This window comes from Bombus terrestris, chromosome 8 (assembly GCF_910591885.1).
Source record: "Bombus terrestris chromosome 8, iyBomTerr1.2, whole genome shotgun sequence".
NCBI classification, from domain to species: domain Eukaryota; kingdom Metazoa; phylum Arthropoda; class Insecta; order Hymenoptera; family Apidae; genus Bombus; species Bombus terrestris.
The window spans coordinates 2,313,683-2,338,962 of record NC_063276.1 but is presented as its reverse complement, the minus strand read 5'-3'; the positions used below and the strand labels follow the sequence as shown (position 1 = coordinate 2,338,962).

Below are 25,280 nucleotides of genomic sequence, written 5' to 3'. Positions count from 1 at the left end.
GATATAATTATGCATTATAACTAATAGCAGCATAGAGCGTGAGAAAATGTTTGATTTATAACTTATACTATTTTTAGGAACACAAACTTGCATAGTGCAGTCATCTTATCAGTGTGTATACACCTTAATGCATGCGCTTGAACGGGTAAACAAGAGAGAGACGTGCGCCTGTACGAGCGAATGAAACGGAAATAGTATAAGCTTGTTGCGATAGTATAGAACATTTCCTGAAGGAAAAAAGGACAAAATTCCCATAAATATATGAACTTCGGAGCAAGACAAGCGTTTAACTACGATGCGTTACTTTCAACAAATGAAAGAGCTTCAGATTAGTGTGTAAGAAACGTTCTCGTGTAGTCCAACGTATAGAAACTCTGAAGGAGCGAGAGAGAGAGGGAGAGAGAGAGAGAGGGAGGGAGAGAGAGAGAGAGAGACGTTCGTGTGGAGTGTAAATGAGAAAGATGGAGCACTGTGAGAGTGTGTAAGATTCTGAATGTGGTAAGCGGGCACAAGAGAGGGGGGAACATAGAAAAGAAAGAGACGATAGAGAGAATTCTGCAGTCTGCAGCGCGGTGTCGTGCTCGCGTTCAGTTTCCTTTGCTAACTTGGATACCGTTGAATCTTTGGTTCATCTTCAGTAGCTAGTTTTCGTGAGCGTAGCGCGTCCGCAAATATTTTTTTCATTCGTGTGAGTTGTCAGAGGTGAACGCACCTGTACGAGCAGCTTTCAACGAGAATCTATCGTAGAAAGTTTATGAACGAAATCGCTCTAATTCGTTGAACTTGACATTTTATCGAAAGAGAAATATTTTCAATTCGTCGAGCAATTAATCGGATTCGTGTTGAATGTGTGGAACGTATCGTTTCTAACGCGAACACAGCTGTCCCGCTTTTGCGTGTTGAAAATGTTCCTCGTTGTGCCGGCCGACAACAATCGTTGGGCTTATACGATGCATGGATTGGAGAAGCCTATGGATCACGTGTCCGGTAATGTTGTGTTATATTTTTGATATGCGACGGTCATAAACGATTCTTATTAGCCGGTATACTTACATAGTATGTGTTGTACTATATGTAAGAAATTTTTATGGTTCTTCTCTTAGTGGTTCTTTTGCGGCCTTTAATGCATAAACGAACGAAAATTGTAAATAACATTTTAGGTACTATCGGTAAAAGATATATGTATGTATATAGCAAGGTCATAAAATTAACCAAGCTTGGAAGTACAACATAGATACATACACCGCTTTTGAACGCAGAAACAGAATTTCCACAGATCTAAAAGGAGATACCGATGGCCAAAGCGCATAGATCTTAGCTGCGGCTAAATCAATCGATGCTCTTATTTAAAGTTTTAAATTACGATCTCAGAATGCTTCTCGCGTAAAGAAATTCAGACAGGTGTTAACCAATGTAGATAATTCTTGCGGGTTGAGAGATAGTTGTTAGCAATATGGCATTCATATAGAATATAATTACTTATTTTCTAGGGTATTGCACTCATTCACCTTATGCTTATATTATTTTAACAGTCACTGCCATCATATTATTGAATGCAAGTCACCAAAATGGTAAATTGGCTATCTGTATGACTTACGTTATTATCACAAGTAAAAATGGAATATCAATTTATCTAGAATATGTCAAATACGTATTAAAACGTAAGCCTGCTGGATGAAAATGAATAGTAATATTGATTGCTCTTATCAGCAGTGTTATCTAGGTCAAGCTACAAATTTTTAAAACACTCGATTGTTTATCAATGTTATGGCTGTAGGATTTTAACGTAATACGAAATATGACGTAGAAAATAAGATCTTTGACTCGTATGACTCACTCGCAGGAAAATATTGTGACTAATTATGCAATAAAATTGAAATTTTTTGCTTAATTCAGTATGAGATATAACAAATTCTATTACGACCATTTGACTATCTGTCTTAAAATTATCTAATTATTGAACTGTTTCAAAATTAGCTAACTTTTTAACCATCGTTTTAATTATCCGTTTAACTAGTTTAAACGTAATAAAAACAGTGACATGTTACTATTTAAATGGAACACTCAGCCGAGAAGTAAATTGTCATGTTATTTTCAGAGAGTGAAAATAATTTTCTAGAAAAATACAATACGTAGCAAGAAGTTTATTGGTGTACACTATCGTATAACAGAAAAATGTGGTAATAGAAATGCGGAGTAATGTAAAAGATTTGCAAAATATTTTTACAAGATGCACTGTAGAAACGATTAAATATTTTATCCATAGAATATCTAGTATGAAGCAGTAGCAAAGACAAAATGTTTGAAATATTAATTTTACAACGTATAGACCACATAAATTAATAAAATTTTGAATGAAAAATATGTGTAATCTGTTATTATTATATATACACATGTGCAAGAATATAATTTGAAATATGAAAAAAGTATATAGGAGAAGATATTTAAGCAAAAAATTTTGTAATACACCTGACGTGCATTTTGCATTAGTAAATATGTAGCCAAGCAATTTCAATGCGATATACAAACATGCAATGAAAAGAATATCTTACCACGTTACCTATGACTTGTTTTTATTCGACTAGGAATGTATTCTTCCATTGCTTTTTTTTAGAAATTTTCAATGATTCTGAAAATTAATTTCTCTTAATATCAATGTTGAAAATCTAGTCAGCGATAGTACGTAATTATTCATTCGAACCTTTCAAATGACTATTTTCAATTATCTTGCGTATTTCCCAGTTGATATCATTAAAATATGAGATCTATTCCAACAGCAATCTACTTCATAGAATCGTTTGTTTTAATTGATATTTTTCTCAAGCTTTAGATATATTTGTGCTTGGATAATACGTAGTTCTTATCTGTATAGGAATAAGAAGTGCTCTCTTCAGAAGAACAAATATCTTTAGATTATATGGAAATCTAAATACACGTACAATACAATTCATACTAGGTAAACTTACAATATCTTTTTCAATGGGTGATTATAGTAATTGTAGGTAGCAAAAAATGTGAAAAATCCGCTACGAATATTTCAAGCAAATGAAGATAATTTTTATTACGTTTAATGAACGAATCGTCAAGTATTACAACGCAGTGTTGCTTAAAGTAATTACATGATCGAGACTTTACGTGACACGAATAATTGCAAGATATTGTAATATCAAGTAGGCATTACATTTGTTTGTTCGTTTATCCTCGGAACTTTGAATTTTCAATATATTCTATATGTTTAATAGTGGTCGAATTACAAGCTTTTTCGAAGTATAATAAAAGAAGGAAAACGAATAAATAAAGAAAATATGATGAATTGTTCGGTTCAGTAATTTGCATGTAAGAAAAATATTTGTGCCAGTTGTCGTTCAATATTCATTACGCTGGATGCGTCGTAGAATATGCTGGATTCGATGTGTCGAGCAATACAAACGAGTTATCTCAAATGCGTTATACAATACCATCTCGGGAATTAATTTAAATTACTTAACAACAAATCAGTAACTGTATGCATAGAGCTTATGGTTCGTTATAATGCAATTATTGTCGGATATTTCCAATATTTACTCGGTGCTGTGACGTAACGAGACTCGATTTTAAAACGTTTGACGGGAAACAGGCGTGGAGATCGCGTTTTACTGGAATACGAGGCATCTCGCAAGTTATAAATACCTCGCGAAATTTTCTTAAAGGTCGGGGTAACCGATGAAAAGAACGAAAGGTGAGTTTGCATAATCGTATCTGGCTCGTGAATCAGTTTTCGGTCCTGTGTTGTGAATCGAAACGCGGGGGTACAGGGTGGCTCGATTCCAAACAGTATTTCCGAGTTCGACTCTATTTTCGTTCTTGCGAGGGCGAGAGTGACGGTCAGGGTGCGTAACCTCGAATGAATCATCCTGTACTATGACCATGCTAAATTTAAATTCGACTACTTTCGTTGAAATGTTATTTTAATGACAAAGATGTATTTACCTTTAAAGAGTGAGATAGGGGAGAAGGAAGAGGATCGAGTATAGTTTCTTTCAGAGGTACTATGGTACATGGCTCATGGTATATGTTTTCAGAGTTTACATTGGCACGAACAGGAAAATAGAGGCGATTAGATAATAATTTGGATGTATACGTATGACGGAGAAACTTTTGGTATCGAAACTTTGATATTTTACTTACGTTTTACGAAATGATGATAGTAGCGAACGGTATTAACGATAGTAGCGAGAAAGAAGATCGTTGATTTCAGGTTTTTCACTGCTCTTTCATATGGATTATGGTATTTACGCTAAACTATTTTTGGGATCCTATCTTAAAGAAACAGCTAGATCGTTCATTCTGGAAAATGCTCAATTTACGCTTATTTATAACGCTGTTCCAGTAAAAGATTGCTATTTCCCGAAAGAGAAGCGAGATATCGAAATTGAATCGGTAGCAGTTACATCTAACGTTTAAAATTTATGTCCTATGTATGTATCTTAGTTTATTTTGGCTTAGAAATAGGATTTGGTTTGCATTTCTTCGTACCCATTCATCTCAATCATATATTTTTCCTATGTCTAACGTGTGGTAGAATAAGAAAATAGAATTTGTAATGTAGCTCATTCATAGTCACGGAAGTTCAATATTTGCCTTCTTTCCTCATAGAAAATTTACTTTTATCTATCAATTGTTTATGGAAGACTTAAGGCGTTTAGGCATTCGCACGAGAAGATGTTTAACCTTTATTCTACATTTTTTACACCTTCTTCGTACACGGAACGTGTTATTTCAATCTTACGAGCTGCGGCTGTCCTAGAAACAGTAGTTGTTGCTATACAAGAGTAGTCAGAGCCAGACGTTAGAACCGTGAAGTATAAAGTGAAAGTGAAAACCGTGCAAGTTGTCTACGCAAATGCGTGAATTAGCATCCGTATGATCTGAATAAGACAAAAATCAAGTAGATACATACCTATGAAAGTAATCCATTATGTCGATATCGTTTTCTATCAATGTTTTATGAAAAATGGTAAATTTTATGTATTTCTTTTTATTTTTATAATCGTTCGAATTTTTCCGTGTTATCGCTACAAGTATAACAAACAGTTACGTTTCATTGGTGCGTGTTATTGATTGTTGATCGATGTTTATATACATAATACGGCTGAATGGTAAATTCCGCTCTGGTTTTATAATGGTTAATTCCATTCCAGGATAATTGATATCTTGATGATAGCGGCGATATCAGTAAGTTGAAAAATACACTTTGTTCTAGTATATCATAAAAGATATAGTACAAGTATTCTTGTATTGTTTAGGTATCAATAAATACAGATCGATATAAAAGTATTTACTTTGAAGATATGAAATAAAAAGTACATTGGATAATTGGTTTAGCGTTAAGCTTCGACACGATCTTTCGTTTTTCAAACATTACATGTAAAATACAATTTATTGCCACGCACGCGTCGGACAGGCAAAATCGAAGGGAATAATTTTAGATTCTTATTTGTTTTGAGATGTTTCTTCGTCTTTTTTAAAATCGGTATGCGGTTGTAGAACTTTTCCAGTTTTTTTAAAGATATACATAAATATTATGACGAAACTCTCGAAAGCGCGCAAACATTTAAAGTGTCTATAAATTACTAAAAAAAAAAACTCTGTAATTATTTAGAAGTCTTGCCACATCACCGACTTCGATGATTCTTGAATATGTCGTAGAAATCAACATTTTCAACAACGATTAGACTTACGCATATACCGGCACGATTATATTACGTGTTTACAACACCATGAGTTTACGATCTCGCGTTTCATTCTGTCTGTAAACACAGAATGAGTCAAGAGAAGATTTTTAGTTACGCATAACAGATATTCGAGCGGAGTAAAAAGTTCAACCTAAACCTAAATCGATACAGGTCATCGAGCTTCTTCATTTCACTCGAAATTACTGGACGGAAATTACATCGAGACTTTTTTAACCGCTAGCCGGCATAATGATCTATATTGTATTAAGTTTGAGTTAGGTACGAGCCAACATTAACTACAGTCGCATTTCTTTCTTATCTACCTTTCACAAATTGAAACTTGAGATATGTAAATTCATCGCGACCCAGGCATATAATGTGTATATGTAATTATGTCTGTAGATAAGTCTAAGCCAAACCTAAGCGACATCCAACGCGTATCAAGGTTACAACGCAAAAATATTTTCATGAATATCTCGAAAACTAAGGCTGAGCGGGGAATTATATGCGCGGGAAAAAATTGTTGAGAATGTTGATTTCTTGAACGTATTAAAAAATCATCAAATCGGTGAGGCGATAATACTTTTAAATAATTGCCAAAAATTCTACTTACGTACATATGTGATTCTGTGCGACTACATTTGCACACTTATCGTTTTAACGTTTTGTATACGCATATTATGCTAATTACGTAGCCACTTGTGAATGAATCATTGATCGGTAATGTTATCAATATCAGTATCCCAGCACGGTTCTATTATAGTCGCAATTATAAGAATTTGGAAGCGTTATAATCGTAACACGCTGCTCGGATTCTATTTTCGTTCGAGTCGGATCACCTGCAGATTACGAAACGGCAGGAAGATAAATGAGAAAATGGAAAATAATAGGATGTATAATGACTTGGAGCTGTGAAAATATATTAGCAAAATACGAGACGCAAATAGAATAAAGGCGCCACAGAGTTGCGATTGTTGTTTCGTATGTATGTCGATTAAGAAGCGTCATTAAAGTCAAGGAAGTATCAAGAACGTAGAAACTGTGCAATTAGGAATCGAATTGCGTAGTGTTGGAAATAACGTGGCATGAAAAATGCTCCACTGGAAAATAAACGCAGTATTTATCTCACAAATCTCGAACCTACACTTTCCTGATAAACGTGTAATCAAACACATAAATCTCGCACGTCGATCTTCTCTATGGTATAAATAGAAAAGAAAAAAATGTTCCAATGGTAGTTCTACGAAAACAAGCCGCCTAGACAGTCGATTCATCGATTTTATGCGAATAGTAAAGCGAACAAAATTGACAGTAGAGGTAGCAGTGTGCGTGTCTCGTTCTTTTCTTCGAAAATCATTGCCAGTGGAAATAGCGAACGTTTCAACGAGTTTCACCAACTTAAATAAATTAGAAGACTTTGATGTCTTAGGAAATCTGTATGTTTCAAAGTAACCGGTCGTTTTATGCAATTGTTTATGGTTTCATCACGGAGGTGTTTGCACGGTTCATTTCAAAAGTCGTAAGTAACATTTCGTGAATTACTATCGTTTTTTGTTTATATTTTCTTGTAAGCGAAAACTGTATGACGACACTAAAACTGTATGTCATACACGACGATGATAAGAAATCTGATAATGATTTGTTTTTCTCTTTAATTTTTTAAACCTATTTATACATTTACGAGTAAGTCGTAGCAATTACATAGAATAATAATAGTAAACGCAAGGTAATCTTAAATAAAACGTATTGACGATTTAATTTTTTTAATCGATAGGATCTTCAAGCGTTTCGATTCGACAGGCAGATCGAACCTCGAGGTTTCGTTGGTAAATAATAGCTTTCGGTCCTCTAAGTTCTAAACTTGCGACTATTTGATCCACAGAATTGGTAGCATATCGCGATTATCTTGTTCGTGCCACCTATTTTGCTTCATATTACAGTATATTTGATAATTAAGCTTTGACGTTTAATTTCAGTCTCTTATCATATGTTATAAAAAAAAAGACGCTCATTGGAGCTCATAACAACTGGAAATTAATATAGAAAACAACATTCTATAATTATGCCGACAGCTTCGAGTTTCACTTCGTGCTTACGTGTTTACGCAGAATTAAGCGACGTACATCTTTTGATAACCTTACTATCAATGACGTCAATGCCCCTTCAATCTTTATTTCCTTATCTTAAATAAAAAAAAAAAAAAAAATAAAAAAAAAAAGAAGAAACGAAGTAAATAATTTCTAAAGCTGTAGTTATTAATATAATTTACGAATTCAATTAATTTTTGACGACGTTTTTATATCGCGCTATCTCAGCATACGATTGTCAAGCTGAAAGTATACGTTCGATCGAATCGCGTCTACCAAATACAGAAGAACCGGACAGTGACAATCTCGTAAGAACGGCAATTTGCCAGAGCCGTTTCAACCGATCGATCAATTAATCTCTGCAACGAACCTTAAGCTATTAAGCTATTCCAATAAACGAGATTTATCGCTCTAAACGTAAACACCCTGTTACACGAAATTGCTCGACCGACCATTTTGCAACGTATTTTCGCAATAAAAAAAATCAGTGTTTTCAGTTAGTTTTGTAAATACGATCGCGTATGCGTTGAATCATCGGTCAAGAAGTTTTTGTAGCGAATAAATAACGAAAGATCATTTGGTTCTGTGCAGCTGGAGGACTAATGGCGGGTTCCGTGGCTACTTTGGCGATTCTCTGGGTGTCTCTGCAAACCATGGGATTCCTTGGGAATTCGCACGCGATCGGTGCCTATAAATTGCCGATGTCTGTGCAGAACTACCTTGCCAGTTACACAGGTAGGTCGTCCACAGCTTTTTTTCTACCTTTTGTTCTTTTCGTCGACGAAGAAAGTTTTGATCCTCTGGTCGAGTAACCAATACCATCGGTGGTGAATTTTATCGCCAACGTCGAGCAGTACGACTATACTTAGCCCACCTAAGCCAATAGGCGAATGTCTTGTAAATATATTTTAACAAAATTGATCAATGCTGTTGTGAATTGCATTTTTGAAACATTATCGAAACATAAGTACAGAGTTGTATTTGATAATTTTACAGCTATTACCGTTTTATCAAATATTTCATTTTTAGGTAAGATCATTTATTACAGACAAATGTTTAGTTCAACGTATATTAAATTTAATACTTAAACATTTTTAACCATCGTCTTCATAATTTTTCTTATATAAAACTACTTATGGTGTTTTAATATGCTATTATCAAGCAGCTGCAACGCTTTTTATTGGTTTTAATGAACTTTCTTTTTAAAATAAATTTATAAGCATTTTAACAAATAACGATTCTATCCTTCTTCTCTATTTATAAACAGATATATACTGAACACAATAATCGCAATAAATTATATCCATGTTTTACAGTTTGAGATTCTATCGAGTCTATACATAAAAGTTACGTCAGAAGATCAATTTATATGTGTTTTATAGTCTATACATCTAAATTTATCTCTATTCTATTTGGAAAACCTTTGAAAAATTAAAGATCACTCAACTTCGCTATTGCAATCTTTTTTATGTAATATAATATTATAAATAAATAATTCTCTAATATTATCAACAAATAATTCTTTCTGTAACATTCGTACATTAGATCTCTTCACGATTACAAAAAAGAAGATACATGATCATACCACACGTAAATATTATCAGAACATAAACAGCCCCTCTAACGATTACACCTACGTAGTTTATTATATTTGCAAAATTCTGCTGAAACGAAATAATACAGAAGAAATATATAATGTACTTTTCCTCCTTATGTGTCTTCGATAAGAAATTCATTGAAAATCTTGCACCTTAAATTAAAGCACGTTGCACGTTAAATCGCGACCAACACAGTTGAATTGACTGAACCCATTTCACCGACGTTTTTAAAGGTATCCTTTCAGGTTTGCCGATGTCGAACGACCCTTACGAGGGTGGCGTCGTAGACACAGGTCGTTTCCATAATCGACGTTACCCTCACATTGACGAGGCGGTCTTGAACAACTCGATCACTTTCGCGCAAAGCTTGATCGATCGTATGAGCACCCTCGAAAGGAATATCGCGAATGCTGGCGTCGAATTGATGGCTCACACGCCGGCTGGAAAACAATTCCTTGATTCATATCCTTCCGAGGATGCTTTCGAGAGAGGCCTCGACGCCATTGTGGCGATGAAAGCTTCGTCCTATCTCCTTCATCAGAACTGTCGCAGGTAACATACATCTCTTAGGTCAAAACTCCTTTCGATTGACTATTACGACTCTGTAGGATGTTTCATTACTGGTAAAAGTCCACTTGTGCATGAATTCAGCGTTGAAAAGTGTTTGAAACGTTCCTTCTAAATAAATCACGACTTTGTTCTTGTTCGGTATTTACCGATCAGTCGCGGCCTTTGGCAGTTTCAAAGATAAGATCCGACGAGTCGATCTTCCGTAGATTTTTCGAGCGAGGTTCGAGTCAAGTCGTTGCGTAGAACGTTTAGCTGGAGCTGAAATTTTATATCGCTGTTTCGATCTCTGAATGTTTTTAAACGCGTTAAATTTATCTTTTGCCTTCAGCCATTATATTCGCTGCTCCTTACTTTTCAACGCTGAACCTTTCGTTAAAGTAGATTTTGTTCGTAAAGAATCACTTTATTTGCTATATTATCTGGAAGAAGGAGGAAATTGTGCAAAAGGAAGACTATTTTTAGAAGGAAAATGGTTTCGTACTGTTTGAACACTTGGTATATACATATGGTATACATGGTTTATTGAATATTGAATTTTACTCTGCTATCTGTGTACGGTAATTGTTTGCATTTCATTTCATTGAATACATACCCATTATCTGGGATGCAAAGTAAACATAACATATTCTATACACCATAGTCTGAGATCGAAATAAGTCCAGTGGGATAACTTAAAATAACTTTTTATTTTACATAGTAAATAAAATATATAACATCGTATCTTCCTACGTCGTATTTTCAGATCATAATACGATCAAATCAAGTATTACTATCGAAACGATGCAATACCAAGTGATGTAAAAGCTAAAGATATGAATACTTCTTAGTACAATCGAAGAATTTAGATTTAGATATCTCGTTACAATTTTTCTACTAAAAACTACTAACAAAATACTAGTAAATTTGTATCGTTTATTGCTTGATCTTCTAACGAAAGTTCTCATTGTATTTGCGATTAAATTATTAATCCGAGTCTTATTTTATTTTCATACTCTGCTTGCAACGTTTGATTAACGAGAATGCCTTTTTGCACAATAAAAAGATCATTTGGAAAGTTGCTTACTATAGAGATATCAGAAGATGGTTTTGAACGAACGAACCAATGATATTTACGTAATGCTTTGAAACCATCTTCTGAACTCCCAACAGCAGTCCATTCTTCATCTTTAAAGAGAATTGGAATAGCTATGACTGCAAATACTTTTTAATTTGAATATCAGCAGAACATTCACTTTTCTCTCAATTTTTTGTGGACTTTTAATCTTATTATTGTAAATTCACGTAACATCGCTGTTCTTTATACGATGCATATTAATCTGAACATTGATTTTAAGAAGATGCAGGTGTAATTTTCTCCTTAAACATATTTTCTTTAAATGCAACGAACGAAAGGTAGTTTATTTGCGATCGAAGAAAAATATGGAAATGGGAATTACCAACAAAAATTCATTTCTATTTTTATTCCATGTAGTATGAAATGTTTCAAGTAAATCTCTATGTACCTGAACATCACATTAACGGGAGAATTCAAGCAGGGGTTAAGTACCTTGGCCTTTTTACAATCAACGTTATTAGTTTGCAAGAAAATTGTTACATACTGTATCGATTAAGATATTCGATGTACTCTGATATAAAGTTTAAAACTTATTCTTGCCGAGTGAATCCAATTCTTGAATGAAGAACTATCTTTAATGTAATTTACACGTCTTTACCCCTTTGTGATCCAAATTGCATTTCAAATTTTATCTCAATCGTCTGATTAATTTACGACACGTAATGATTAAGGGTTCGCTCTCTATGTTAAATTATAATTAAAATCGAACGAAATAGAGTATCGAGGTCAGCTCGACGTAGGATCGCAAAGGGTTAATGTATTACGTATCATTATAATATTAAGCTCGCAAGAATTCGTCCGAATATTACCACAACATATCTCTGAAGTACGAAATCTTCGATAGAACGTTGTCTGTCTTATTACAAAGATTAATAATGGTAATACCTTAAGCATTCTATAAATTATAGATGATAATATCTAGTTTAATAGCATGTTATAAGAAATATATTTATAAGAAATAACTGGCGTTTGTTACAGATTTGGTTTGGAGAAAGACGATTGCGCTCGTTACATATCGACGCTGTCGCTTCAGGGGACTCCGTTGGACTCAGCTTGTCCGACGTTGCGACACCCGATTTGCGATCTCACGGCCAAGTATCGAAGCATCGACGGTGCTTGCAACAACGTCGAAAATCCAAGCTGGGGTAGTGCAATGACCGCGTACTCCAGAATTCTCTTCCCCCAATATTTTGATGGTAAGGATTATTCCTACCGTGTGACTATCAGTAGAGAAAGAAAAAAGAAATAGAAGGACTTGTCTATCATATTTCGTTATACATAGTCCCCATTTTGTGCGATGGAAATTCGCGAGAATTTCGTACGATCGCGATCGCCGCTACGTTCGAATTGTTACGTCGACCCTCTTTAAATCGTCGGTTTTTCGATTGGCTCTCACGATTTCGGTTATTAGCGCGAGACGCGTCCTTTTCTCTTGTCTTTAACATTCGTACGCTGCTCGGGCTTTCGAACGGACGAGATAAACGGAAATAGACAAAAGAACAGTTCGAGATATATATTTTGGCTTCACCATACCGTGTTTCGTGGCCTCTCGTCGTTATTTGTGTGGAATAATAATGGTACAATTATTTGCAGCCTCTGGTCGCTTGGCGCTTCCTTGTTCTCCTCTCACGTATCCGTCCTGATTCCTCTGTCGTCTATCTATGTGATCGTTTCTTCTCGTTACCGGTTTCCTCGTGGTAGATTCTTCGAGAGACGATCTCATTTTGTATCTGGTATGCGTCGAAACGGCCGACGATCCAACAATACTTTCGACCACGTTTTCTAATTGTACGCGATGCGCAGTCGCTTCCATTAAACTTACCAACGAAACGGAGTAGTACTTGTCTGCATAAATACGAGATGCAGTTAGCCAATTATACATATTATATAAGCTGGACACGCATCTTGCGACGTGGGATGTGTCGTTTTCATCTTTTGTGTGTTGCGAAATGTGGCATTTTCATCTTTCGTCTTGCGGAATGTTTCACTTTCATCTGTTGCGTCGTGGGATGTATCTGTCCCTGTACACGCGTCGCATATCTCATCATCTTTACGAACGTTCAGAGAAGACGAAACTGTGCAATTTGGCTGTAACGCTGGAACGTGTACAGGGTGTCCTAGAAATGTTTTAGTATATCTTTATTTCTGCCTGCCTATCGACTTGACTTTTAGTTTACATTGGTACAGTCATACGTATAAACAAATTAGAAATGTCGTGCGATAATACACAAATTGTATGTTTGGTACTTTGGTAGTTATCGACATATACATATAACGTTAACAAATTGTACGATACCGCGACGAAGGCAATAAAAGGCAATGCGCGAACGCTTCGCTTAAAGCAATTTCCGTCGAGCAAACTGTTTTCTGCAAATGCGTTCGGAAACTGAATATTTTACGGTCGAAAGTCGCTGTGTTGGTAGAATTTGCAAAGAAAATTATACTTTGGACTAGTGAAGCTCTCAACGACTGATTCTTTTATTCGTATATCGTAGACAAAACATGTACGAAAACTTATAATTTTGGCTGTTACACTTGAGTAAAGTTTCTTTTACGCGTGCACAATGTCGTTGTATATCCTCCACGCAACTATGTACGTACGTAGCTGGAAAAATTTAACAAAAATTATTTTAAGCTCATTTAACTTCTGTCTGAAACATTTGTCGTATCGTTAACGATATCTATATGTCTAAGGGAGGTACCTTGTATGCGTATTTCATCGTGTCGTTAGAAGAAGAAGAGTAGTCAAAACTTGAGATAAAGTGCGAGCGTGACCTCATATTTTTGGAACGCATTAATGTACGTACAAAGCGTACGAGAATTTCTAAAGAATTCCTTCTTCCAAAGGTCTACGCTTTTGTGATATTCGTTACAATAATGAATATTTCATGTAGCGCGGTAAACTTCGAACATGGTAAACCTATGTCTCTCGTGATTTTTCCTATTTTCGATCGGGACACGGTAGCATAAACGTCTAAAAAAATAGTATGAACAGGAAAAGTATAATAATACGATCGATTCTCGAGGCTTACCAAGAACAGAGGAGAGATATACGTAGTATAGACACGCGAAGTACCTTGTACATCTCGCTTCGCTGTACTCGAACCTTCGCCGTTACGCGTTTCTGCAGAATAATTCAAGGACGTTGCTCTTATATTTCCATATAAGTAATTTTGATTAATTTTACGACGATAATTCTAGGACACCTTGGACATTACATTGAACTTCTTACGTAATTCTCCGGGGGAATTAAAAATTCCGCCACAATTAATTGAATTTCGATCGACCGCAGGACTGTCAACTGTACTTCGGTTTCAAACAGGCTTCTTGCATAATTGCTCGCTTTTTAGACAAGACACGTTACATTTACCAAGGATACACGTAGAATGGTATCATCGCATCTCATGTTCGTTGCATCCTCAAAACTCTTCCTTTCATTCGTCGGCCGTTCATGTCGAGCAACTCTGTGATGAAACGAAGGAAAACGGGCGACCGTTTCCTGTTGACGACTGGAAATCGTTACAAATTGCGTGATGGTGCACGCGAGTTACCAGCCTCGACCTACTAACCCACCTAGTCCTCACAATGACACCTTGCACAATTATATACGATCACAAACAACGAAACAGGAGAATCATACACCCATACATATTTATCACACAGATAACAGACGCAAAGCAAAGCTTAAAGAATCTATATATTATATCTCATTTGTGTATATGTAAATATGAAAACGAACACACACTCTGATCCCTGGGCGCTAATGGATGGAAAACAGAAAAAAAAAACGTTCGCCGATTGGCTTAACAAATTATATTCTGTGATTTGCATTACAGTTGTTGTGCGATAAGGCACATAGAGCATAAAATGCCTGAGTGTAGCAGTGAATAATACTGCCTACAATAGGGTGCCCCGGTCGGGAGATTCTATCCAGCAGTAGAATGTGTATGTAATCTAATTCGGATATACCTAATAATGTATCATATTTATTATTGTAACACTAGTTCAAATATTTTCTGTTGATTGCGGTATACGGGTCTCGTTAAAGGTGTCCGAGACAAGAGAATTGGGAGTCATTCGCGGTTCTAGGATTTTGCGATAGGGTGAAACGTAGTACATTGAACGTATTGTTGACGATTTTAGTATTTATCAAAGTTTCTATCTAAAGACTTAAATGATATGGACACGATGCATCGCGCGTCAAAGAGCTAAGAGATACGCGGTATACAGAAAGCACGATAGGACGTTGAGACGATCGCTCCCAGTTTGATTTTCTCACTTGGGCACCTTCATCAGCCTATCACCTAGATAAGTCACTTGATTCCTTCTGCGAGCGTTCTCGACGTGATCGTTTTAAGAACAATAAATAAGCAAAACTAAAGAATCAGTAGTCGTAACAGAGAATCGAATGTGTGCCGGTTTTTCTTTTTCAATTCGTTCTCAGCGCGCGTGTTTTCGTCGATAACGCATCAGAACGTCATGTCGAGCAAAATAAGTAGAAGACAAGTATTTTGTACTGCTGCTCTGCAGCGCGAGAGCTGCCGCATCTTGGTAGATCCAGAGATCAATCAGGACTGGGACGTGCGTGATAACGAAAACGAAGAAAAAAACGAACGTGCTGGTGAAACGGTTCGCGTTTGAAAAGCAATTATCGTTGAATAGATCGGTAGACAAAAGACTCCATGATGTCATCTACTGATTGGTCTCTGACGAATTGGTCGCAAGTTGAGGCAGGTTTTATAGGCGCGGTTAGGCTTGGGATTCTCGTATGCAGGGATTTGAAAGCTCGATTTCGGTATACAGAATCAGGCATTGTTAAATCAGTCGCGAATTGTCTCTCGCTCTCGCGCTGTACGAACACTATTTTCACATGCATAGGCGAAGCTCACGTGCAAAACCTTGTCGAAATCGGAGTAATCGTAATGTATCGATTCCGACTATTTCATCGTTTCAACTCCGTTGTTCGTCGACCGATATTGTTCGAACAGAAACGAGCAAATTTGTACGATATCGGTGCCGGTTGGTAGATTTCAACGTCATTTTTGCGAAACGTAACTGTGGTATTACTCCGATTTGACGACATATCGCGAGAAAAAACGCCAGGCTAATGCTTCATTTGGCGACCAGGAATTCAAGAACCGAGACGCATGGGACAAATGAGAAAGCCGCTGCCAGGTGCCAGAAGCGTAAGCGTGGCTTTATCGACACCCAACGATCAATCGGATGTCAGCAGAACGTTGACGGTCGTGCAATGGACGCAATTTATCGCGAATGATATTTCGCATACTCCAATGCGTAAGATGGGTAAGTGTTTCAATGATACTTAAGACGAAGAATATCTATATTACGATAAAAATGATAAAATTCGAGAGACGATGAAAGAAGATTTCCAAGATTTTAATAATATTTCCTTCGTACATAAGTAATTTTAAGAGCATAAAGCTCTATAAGATTAGGAAATCGAGTTTCAAAACGACAGGAAAACATTACAAAGCAGTGTACCTCGCATCGACGAGACTAACATAAGATTAATCGATAAGCTCGATGTATTAATTTATACCTCACTGAAAACACCGTAATACGTATTATATGTTAATATCCATTCTATTATATTCTATTAGTCTTAAAATTGTAACATGCTCTTAGTTATGGTAAATTTGTAACTCTCAGACTAAAACGCATGTATTTTCTACAGTATCGTCGGGAAAACCGATCTCATGCTGTCGATCAGACGGGAATGCCTTGTCTCCTCGATACATGCATCCTGATTGTTCTGCGATTATGGTACCTGATCGAGATCCCGTCTATGGCCAACATTACGTACGATGCATGAATTACGTGCGATCGTTGCCGGTTCTTAAGTCAGACTGTACTTTCGGGCCTATAGAACAGGTAAATTAACTTTTCCATTAAACACTGTATATAAATCGTTAACGTTAGAACGTACCAGATGCAACATTGTGATTTTCAACGATAGATGAATCAAGCGAGTCACTTCTTGGATGGTTCTACGATCTACGGTTCTACGTTGAAGAAATCTCGCGAGCTCCGTGAGTTCGAAGGAGGTCTGTTGCGCGTTCACAGGGGCAACGACCACGATTTCTTACCAATTGCCGAAAACTCTTCGGAATGCAAGGATGGGTGTTACGATTCTGGTAATTATTCGTACTTTGTATTTGATCTGCGATAAAAAATAATAACGAATCGTTCGTACAATCAGTATCGATCATGTCACGAAACTAAATATTTCTTAAAGTACTTTTACTACTAAAATACTTCTTCGCTATAGGTGATAATCGTGTAAATACGCATCCACAACTGGCTGCGATACACACTATCTGGCACCGTGAACACAACAGAATCGCCAAAAAGCTCGCCGAGCTGAATCCTCACTGGTCAGATGAGACGCTGTATCAGGAAGCCAGGCGTATAGTAATTGCTGAAATTCAGCATATCACGTATAAAGAATGGTTGCCTATATTACTGGGCAAGAGATACACTCGTGCGATTGGTCTTGCCATTGGAAATAGCTACAGCCGTAACTACAACTCCGAGGATGAGCCAGCAGTTAGTAACGAAGTCGCGACAGCAGCTCTGCGTTTTATGAATTCCTTGTTGCAAGGAAAGATAAGGTGAGTCGATATTGTATTTTAAAATGAATCGAACGTGTAATCGTTATTCGTATGATGCCGATTAAATTATTCAGATCCATGTATCCAAGAACAAATATTATGCTTCGGTTAAGAAATTGAAACGTTTCATCATTCGTTATATCTGGTGACTCTTTACACAAACCATTTCTCATACCGCGACCAAGATGGCTGCCAGATTGCGGATCCTCGATAATCTTAAGGACTTTATCATAAATCTTCGCATTTTTATAGTTAAAGTCCTTCAGATCACATAAGTATCTTTTAAGTTGAAGTGTTCGTTAGATTTATTGTTCATTCCGAGAAAACACGGGAAAGCGGTTTTCCTATGTACAATACCACCCACGAGCGAGCTTTGATTGGGGCGACCAGCATCCATCCTTATCCACCAGCCTTTTTCTTATTCATATTCGAATGTAGCGGGGTCTACGTCCTACTCGTTGAGCGATTATATTGTTTATTGCACAGATACGTAGATACAGAAAAATAGTGAATACGAAGCTAACGATAAGGAACTAGTTGGAGATAAAAGGATCATTAAATACTTAATCTAGTAATACTTTATCAGAGTCAAGACATAACAGGCATATTAACGGTTTTATTTACGGTTTTATGTTACAGCTTGACAGACAATAAACGTCAGATCAACAAAACAGTTTCATTGGCAGAATATTTTTACAAACCAAATATAATCGAGTCGCATGAAATATTCGATGGTTTACTGCGTGGTATGGCTACTCAGACCAGTCAGAAGATGGATATCAGCATGATCGAAGACGTGAGTATGCGTTCTTCCTCTAGTCTAGTCGATCTAACCATCGATTTTAAAACAATAAAAAATAAACGATCCAAAGCTGAAAATTTAATGCACAAAACGAAGTCGTTAAGAACAAATTATTCGTGTTTCGTAGGTAACAAGCAAACTGTTCGCTACAAATCAGGACAGCCTAGGTTTAGATGCTATCAGCTTGGATATTCAGCGTGGCCGTGATCACGGTTTACCCGGATATAATCATTACCGCAAATATTGCGGTCTTCCAGCTGCGAAGAGCTTCGATGATTTTCTAGATTACATTCCAATGGAGGTAAATGTGCCAACAAAATTTTTACGCTTCACATATATTCGTTATCTTAATGAAATTTAATGAAATTTTTCTAAATATAAAATCTTTTGGGAAAAGAAGAAAAGAAGGAAGAAATATTTCAACTTCTAAATTACTTGAACTTTTTAAATATTTGTTGTTTATTCTGTTAACAGATGATGAAGAAATTGCGTACAATTTACGCCCATCCAGATGACGTTGATCTTATCATTGGTGGTATGGCTGAGAGACCAACGGAGGACGGGTTATTAGGTCTAACTTTCCGTTGTTTGATCTCCGAACAATTTTCCAGAACTCGTCGCACCGACAGATATTTCTACGATTCTGCGAATCAGCCACAACCTTTCACAGTTGGTAAGAAATCATTTTTCTGAAATCATCGTTAACGCTTAATATAATTATAAGAGGACAAATTTTAAGTGCGCTGAAATTCGTATTACAGAACAATTGGCAGAAATACGCAATGTAACATTAGCAAGAATATTCTGCGATAATGGTAATAACATCACAGAAATGCAACCGAATGTATTCCTTCGACCACAAGCAGGGTAAGTTGATGTCGAATTATTTTACTAAGTATATTTTACGAGTTTAGGATAATGTCATAAAAGAATAACAAATTGTCAAAGTCTGGAGTTTAGCTCGTGCAACGCTCGACAAACAAGTAACATATGCATTTTTTACATTTTTCATCAGAAACGAGTTGAGATCCTGTACGATGTTTGAAGCGATCCCCAGCGTGGACTTATTTGCCTGGGCAGAAAGAGCCAAGGCTTATCGTTGAACTTTCCCTCTTAATTGGCTGGTCACATTGCCGCATCGATTTGCCCGGATCGCGGGACGGGCGTAATATAGAGGTCACAAGAGAATACCGGCGACTGACTCGATCCTAATCTCGATGTGATGTTGTCAACGCGATCGGGATAAAGAAAAAGAAGCAGAGAGTTTTTACTGAAGAGCTGCGTGTATCAGTGCGGTCGAACATCGAACAACGGGCACGATGAAGGGAAATAAGACAATTTAGTAGCATGCACACTACGCGAAAATTGATTAAACAAATAAACAATACTGTAAAACAAGATGCATCAAATAGACGTGACTAGTCGATTAAGTGGGCACGCTACGGAGGCTGTGCTATGATATGTGAAGTCGATGGAGAGAAAAGAGTAATAGAAAAACAACTGCCGTTCGATAGAGGGGAAATAACTTCAGATTTCAGATAGACATTTAAATCTTACGGCAAGGCGTTTTAGAATAATTTAGGAATAACGTGGGGCGGAGTTATCTATCATTACGCGAGAATGCACGCGCATAAAAACCTAGAAGTCGTAGATACGCTATCTTGTTAATCCTACGCTTACGAGTATGTTTGGTTCTTAGAGATGGATGTTCACAGATCATGCTGCTCGCAGTGATGTATTTGATTCCCTTTTTAGTAGTTTGAAGCTAATAATTATGTTAGGAATCCTATGCTAAACCAAATTTAAGAAAGTGTAGCCTGGCTAGATCGACGTTTGTTAACCTAGTAGGAAATTAATATTTATATCTAGAGATCCTTTGGCTAATCTGTCAAAATATATTCATTTAGACGGTGATTATTGACTTTGTATGTACTAATCGAAATACGCACACTGCAATGACCAGTCTAAAACAGCGTTTCAAAACTTACATGGTAAGCGAGTCTCGTTGGATCCGATTGTTTTTCACGTATTTTAGAAAACGCAAAAATCTTTCAGAACTCGAGTGCTTGATGGGCATCCGAATATTCGGGACAAGCGAACATTTTTATTCCAATCTTTGCACGCTAGCAAATGTATTTTATATAATTCTAATAATCTTTTATTGATCTTTTTGACAAGCTGATAGTATTCTATCCCGTTGCATATAGTGCCATTAGCGTCATGGTAAACCGCTCCTGGCTGTTCGATGAGTTCGTGCTTTATTTGTTGCGTTCGTGTTTTATTTGTTGGTTCTTTGCAATTTGTCCCTCTTTATGATAAAAAAGTAAAAAAGCCAGGAATTCGGTTTTTATATCGGTCTTTTTTTCGCATGTTTCCACATGCAAACGTTACAGATGAAATTTATTTTTGTAAACCAGAGCGGCATGATATCTTGAATGTTCTATGAGATATGCGAATGAATGTATGAGCGAGTTTTTCTGTTTACCAAACTCGAATCCATTGCGATTTGACGTTTTATTTTTTAAATGATCTGGCGTTAAGAAGTCCAAGTCGATTTGCGATCACAAAATAATTCAAAGTCTGAATATATACTTCGAGGCCGCATTTTTTTAGTATGAGATAATGTTTCTACTTTACATATATACTCTTATTTTAACGTATATATTATTAAAGGTAATTAATCTTAATACAATCATGGAAATTATTGGAAACTGAAAACAAATATTCTTTCTTCGTTTTATCACGATATCGAAGACAGTTTATTTATTAGCAATTTTTTGAACTAGACTTTTAATTAGAATATTGATTAAATTCGACTATTAATTAACCAGTAGCAACTGATGCTAGTTTATTAAAAATAAGATAATTTCCATATTGTTCGACTACATCATCAAAATCTCTCAGCTCTCAAAGAATCATACTTTTTGGTAAGTTCATATATTTGATAGCAAAGCATTATTTCATTTTTAAACATTGTACGATGTTTAGCTATTCGTGCATGCAGTGGCGGATTTAAGTCTTTAGGAGCCTGAAGCTAACAATCGTTTTGGAGCCCTTGAGCTAAATAAACATTTTTAAAGGTGTCGCCTGGCTAAAGCGATGTTTGTTAAACCAATAGGAAATTAATATTCAGATTATTAGACGCGCTAATCTATCTATATCTATAATCATTGGCTAATCTATCATGTGAGGTGAATTGTATCATGTGGTAAGACAGTCTCGTTGGATTCAATCGTTCTTAGAAAACCTAGGAATATTCTAGAACTCGAGTAAAAAGAATATTTGACAAATATCGTTTTAGCCAAGCTAAAATTTGTATCGCAGTTCATTTGCATAGTAACAAATGTACTTCGTGTAATTCTATTCGTTTACTACTCTTTTTGATAAGGACTCTTGGTGCCCCTATAGCGTTTCAGAGCCGACGTTTATAATGTTATCAGCGTCAAAGTTAATTTGCCTCTGCATACGCTTCAAACTTTCAACGAACAAACTCTCTAAAAATAAAAGTATAACGTGATACCACGATGGAGTAACACGATAGAATATTAAGGGAATGACGTAGAGCAGATCGAATATATCAAGTAAAACACGCCGATAATTTCAAATTAATCGAATCATCGCACTCATCTACATAGGAAGAAAGGAAAAGACGACGAGCGATATCGTGACATGATAAGAGTAAGTTTAATTGGATTTATTAAAATACGGAAAGATGAGAATTAGAACGAGCAATAAGTCCTGGGAGAATAATCGATATCATAACGGACGAACCTACTACTCTTCCACTAGATGTATTGGATGAAGTAGTGTTTCAGGGGTTTTAACGTGTTTATGATAGGATCGAAGCGTTACGGAACAAAAGTACAGAACATGCGAGATCATTTTGTAATTACAAAACAATAGCAATACACCTGGTGCACAATGTCTTTCTAACTATGTAGTGCGAGATTTTTACTCATATCGTGAAATAAGATTTAGGATATTGTATAATACTTTTAAGGAAATATATCGTGTAATCAAACTTTTTAAGTAATATATTACTATAATATATTAGCTAAAGTTTAATTACATCCTTTTTTTTCGCATGATAATACTTATGGCTGTATCGTTTTTAAATTGATAGATTCATTGTTTATAAATCTTGGTTTAAAGCATTCGTCGATAAGTTTGAATCACTCTAGAGTCTTTCGCTCAAGCCGATAACACCGGTACTGTTGAATATCGATGTTATATGAAAAGATTATACGCATAGCACTTAATATTTATAACGATTGCCTGCCATTTCAAATCTCTCGCGTTCTTCGAATTTGCTCGCAAATTTTTTTTCTCCTAATTATGCTTACTGTTATCGAAAATGAATTTTAATGAAACTCTGCTCGGCGTTTACGTTGATTTGCATGACTGTAACGACTGAAGTACTTTTAGGAGTATACGGAGTATGACTGATTAGTTTTTAAGAAGAGAATAATATTGTTGAACGTTTCGTACGTAATTAGAATTAATTGTACTTACGGAATTCAATACGATTCAAAGTTTGAATTGATTAAGAACGGGATTAATCGTATTGCAAATTTCGAAAATAAAAGATCTTATCCTAATGTGTCGGTATTTTTATATTTTCTTATTACTTCCATTCTCCCTCTATACTTTTTTATATAATTCTTATATTCTTATGTCGCATGCATCAGCAGAATGGATATTTTTCCACGGATGTATACTTACATATGCGTACAATATATACATTTACTAATACACATATAGGTATATACCCATTGAGAAATATGACTCATGGAATAATCATTATTCTCGTACAAAGGATACCACTATTTTTGAAAGCAACAGAATATATATTACGACTGAATATACATGTTCTAATATACATAGATTGGAATATATCGAGATACGAGTCGCGGAAAATCATTACTCTTGAGCAAAGGATACCACTATTTTGTTAAAACAACGGAATATATATTACGTTGGAAATTCGACGTTAAAAACAGCAACGGTACTTTATCGCAAGTCTGGACGTGAGTTTTATCCACAGTCTGTAAACAGTTTATAAGGATCCTGCAAGCAATTATTCATAAAGTCCAGTTTAGACTAACACACATTGTCCGTAGACGGTCTACGTACATCGCAGCCTGACAGCCAAGACGATGTATATACACGCGTACACATACTTTTGTCCGCGATCAATGTATGCGGGATAGGGATAAAATATTGTTTGTCCATCAGGACTAGGCTTAAGCCTAGACGAGATTCGTGGCTTAACTTTAACCTAAGTCTACATCGGTAGAAAATTAACTGCAGGCACGTGTCTCGGCCAATCGGCATCTATTGTTCGTAGAAAATCCATTGATAGACAGACGCTGATTGGCTGCGATACGCGTCTGCGGACAATCATCGCCCATCAATGTGGCAAACTTAGCCGTGAAGTTTCTGCGAACATGCGTGCACGAACAAAATACAGGGGCGGTATAATTCGTAAACGGTGCACAGTCACTGAAACAATGGTTTGTTTATGATGGAAGTACAGGGCAAGGGAACCGACTACCTGTGAAAAGAGTTTACCATGTGCACTCAGTATGTACGGAAACAGTCCACCAATTGCACGTAGTATCTAGGCAAACAGTCCACCATTTCACGAAATATCTGTGGACGCAGTTTATCACGTGGACGAATAAAAAGGTTCTATCGTTTATCAAGGATCTGCAGTTAAACGAGTGTTTATGGAATATAAAGAGTGAACAGTATAGAGATCGAAAGGCAAAAAGTGACGCGGTAGAGCATTTATCGAGTAAATACGAAATTAGCGTCAGCGAAGTGGAAAAAAAATTGCCAATCTAAGGTGTCAGTTCCGAAGAGAACACAAAAAATCATCGAATATAAACAAAAGTGGATCCTATCCGAGGGCAACGTGGTTCGGATACAAACCATTGTTGTTTCTACTGCAACACGTGGAAGTATGTGTATTGACTCAAATGACATTATTATTTAAGAATTAATTAGTTTGATTTTTGCGAAGCAAAGGTAAGGAAGGAATAAGTAGAATTTAACGTTTGGGGATATTTATCTTCCCGAAGGATTTTAAACGCGATTAATTACTTTTTGTGTGTATCTAGAAAGATAAAGGAATTCGCTTAATTTTTCAAGAATAAAATATGCGTTATCTCTTCCTACTCCTCTTCCGTCACAAGCCTCTTCTTCCTAGAATAGTTAGAATGCCATTATTGCTGTTTATAGAAGGACAAGGTTCAAGAGGATGAACTATCGAGTAACCTCGACTCTTTCTCCGTAAAAGCAGTCTACAGAGAAAATCCAGGTATGAGCACGGCACTTGAGAAATCCAGGTTCCCATTTCTAAAACCGAAAATAAATTGCGTTAAGAATAACATCGGCAATGAGAGGGAAACTATAAAACGTATAAAGACAGAAATTAGTACAGAACGAGATGAATTTTTAGTTTACGGGGAACACATAGCGAATAAATTACGAAACAGTGGTAGAAGTCGGAAAGAAATCGCTGTCGCGCAAAATCTTATCGATCGCGTATGTTTCAATTTAATAATGAGAGCATACTTCGAAGATAGTAATAGACATTCTATACCGCAACTTAGGCAATTATCCACGTTAATGCCATTGTTACCGTAATTTAGATAATAGTATGACAGTGTAACGATAATTTGAATAAAATATACAAATTTATACTGATCTAATATCTTTATCTAATATCTTCTACGTTATTTTGCATTGCTTATTATTC

General features: G+C 36.1%; 1 protein-coding gene and 1 long non-coding RNA gene across 6 annotated transcripts in view; one reads left to right on the top strand and one right to left on the bottom strand.

Moving 5' to 3' along the window:
• The window catches only part of LOC100646028 (peroxidase), a 34,495-nt gene extending 11,380 nt beyond the window's left edge, over positions 1–23,115 (top strand). For 2 of the 5 annotated variants that reach the window (XM_012310956.3, XM_003397017.4), the window contains 12 exons: positions 8,393–8,536; positions 9,633–9,951; positions 12,062–12,279; positions 16,211–16,387; positions 16,779–16,975; positions 17,061–17,238; positions 17,373–17,715; positions 18,355–18,511; positions 18,645–18,818; positions 18,992–19,190; positions 19,279–19,384; positions 19,533–23,115. In XM_012310956.3, the coding sequence (XP_012166346.1) occupies positions 8,404–8,536; positions 9,633–9,951; positions 12,062–12,279; positions 16,211–16,387; positions 16,779–16,975; positions 17,061–17,238; positions 17,373–17,715; positions 18,355–18,511; positions 18,645–18,818; positions 18,992–19,190; positions 19,279–19,384; positions 19,533–19,620 (2,289 nt within the window). In that variant the 5' untranslated portion in view covers positions 8,393–8,403 and the 3' untranslated portion in view covers positions 19,621–23,115. Of the gene's footprint in view, positions 1–561; positions 988–6,984; positions 7,234–8,392; positions 8,537–9,632; positions 9,952–12,061; positions 12,280–16,210; positions 16,388–16,778; positions 16,976–17,060; positions 17,239–17,372; positions 17,716–18,354; positions 18,512–18,644; positions 18,819–18,991; positions 19,191–19,278; positions 19,385–19,532 lie in introns of those variants that run through there. The other 3 variants (XM_003397016.4, XM_012310955.3, XM_020864066.2) reach the window with 3 other exon arrangements.
• Positions 23,116–24,548: 1,433 nt separating this feature from the next.
• On the bottom strand, positions 24,549–25,219 carry LOC110119490. The gene is made up of 2 exons (XR_002307961.2): positions 24,797–25,219; positions 24,549–24,724 (listed from the first exon to the last, which is right to left on the bottom strand). It is a non-coding gene; the product is annotated as an uncharacterized LOC110119490 (long non-coding RNA).
• Positions 25,220–25,280: the final 61 nt, after the last annotated feature.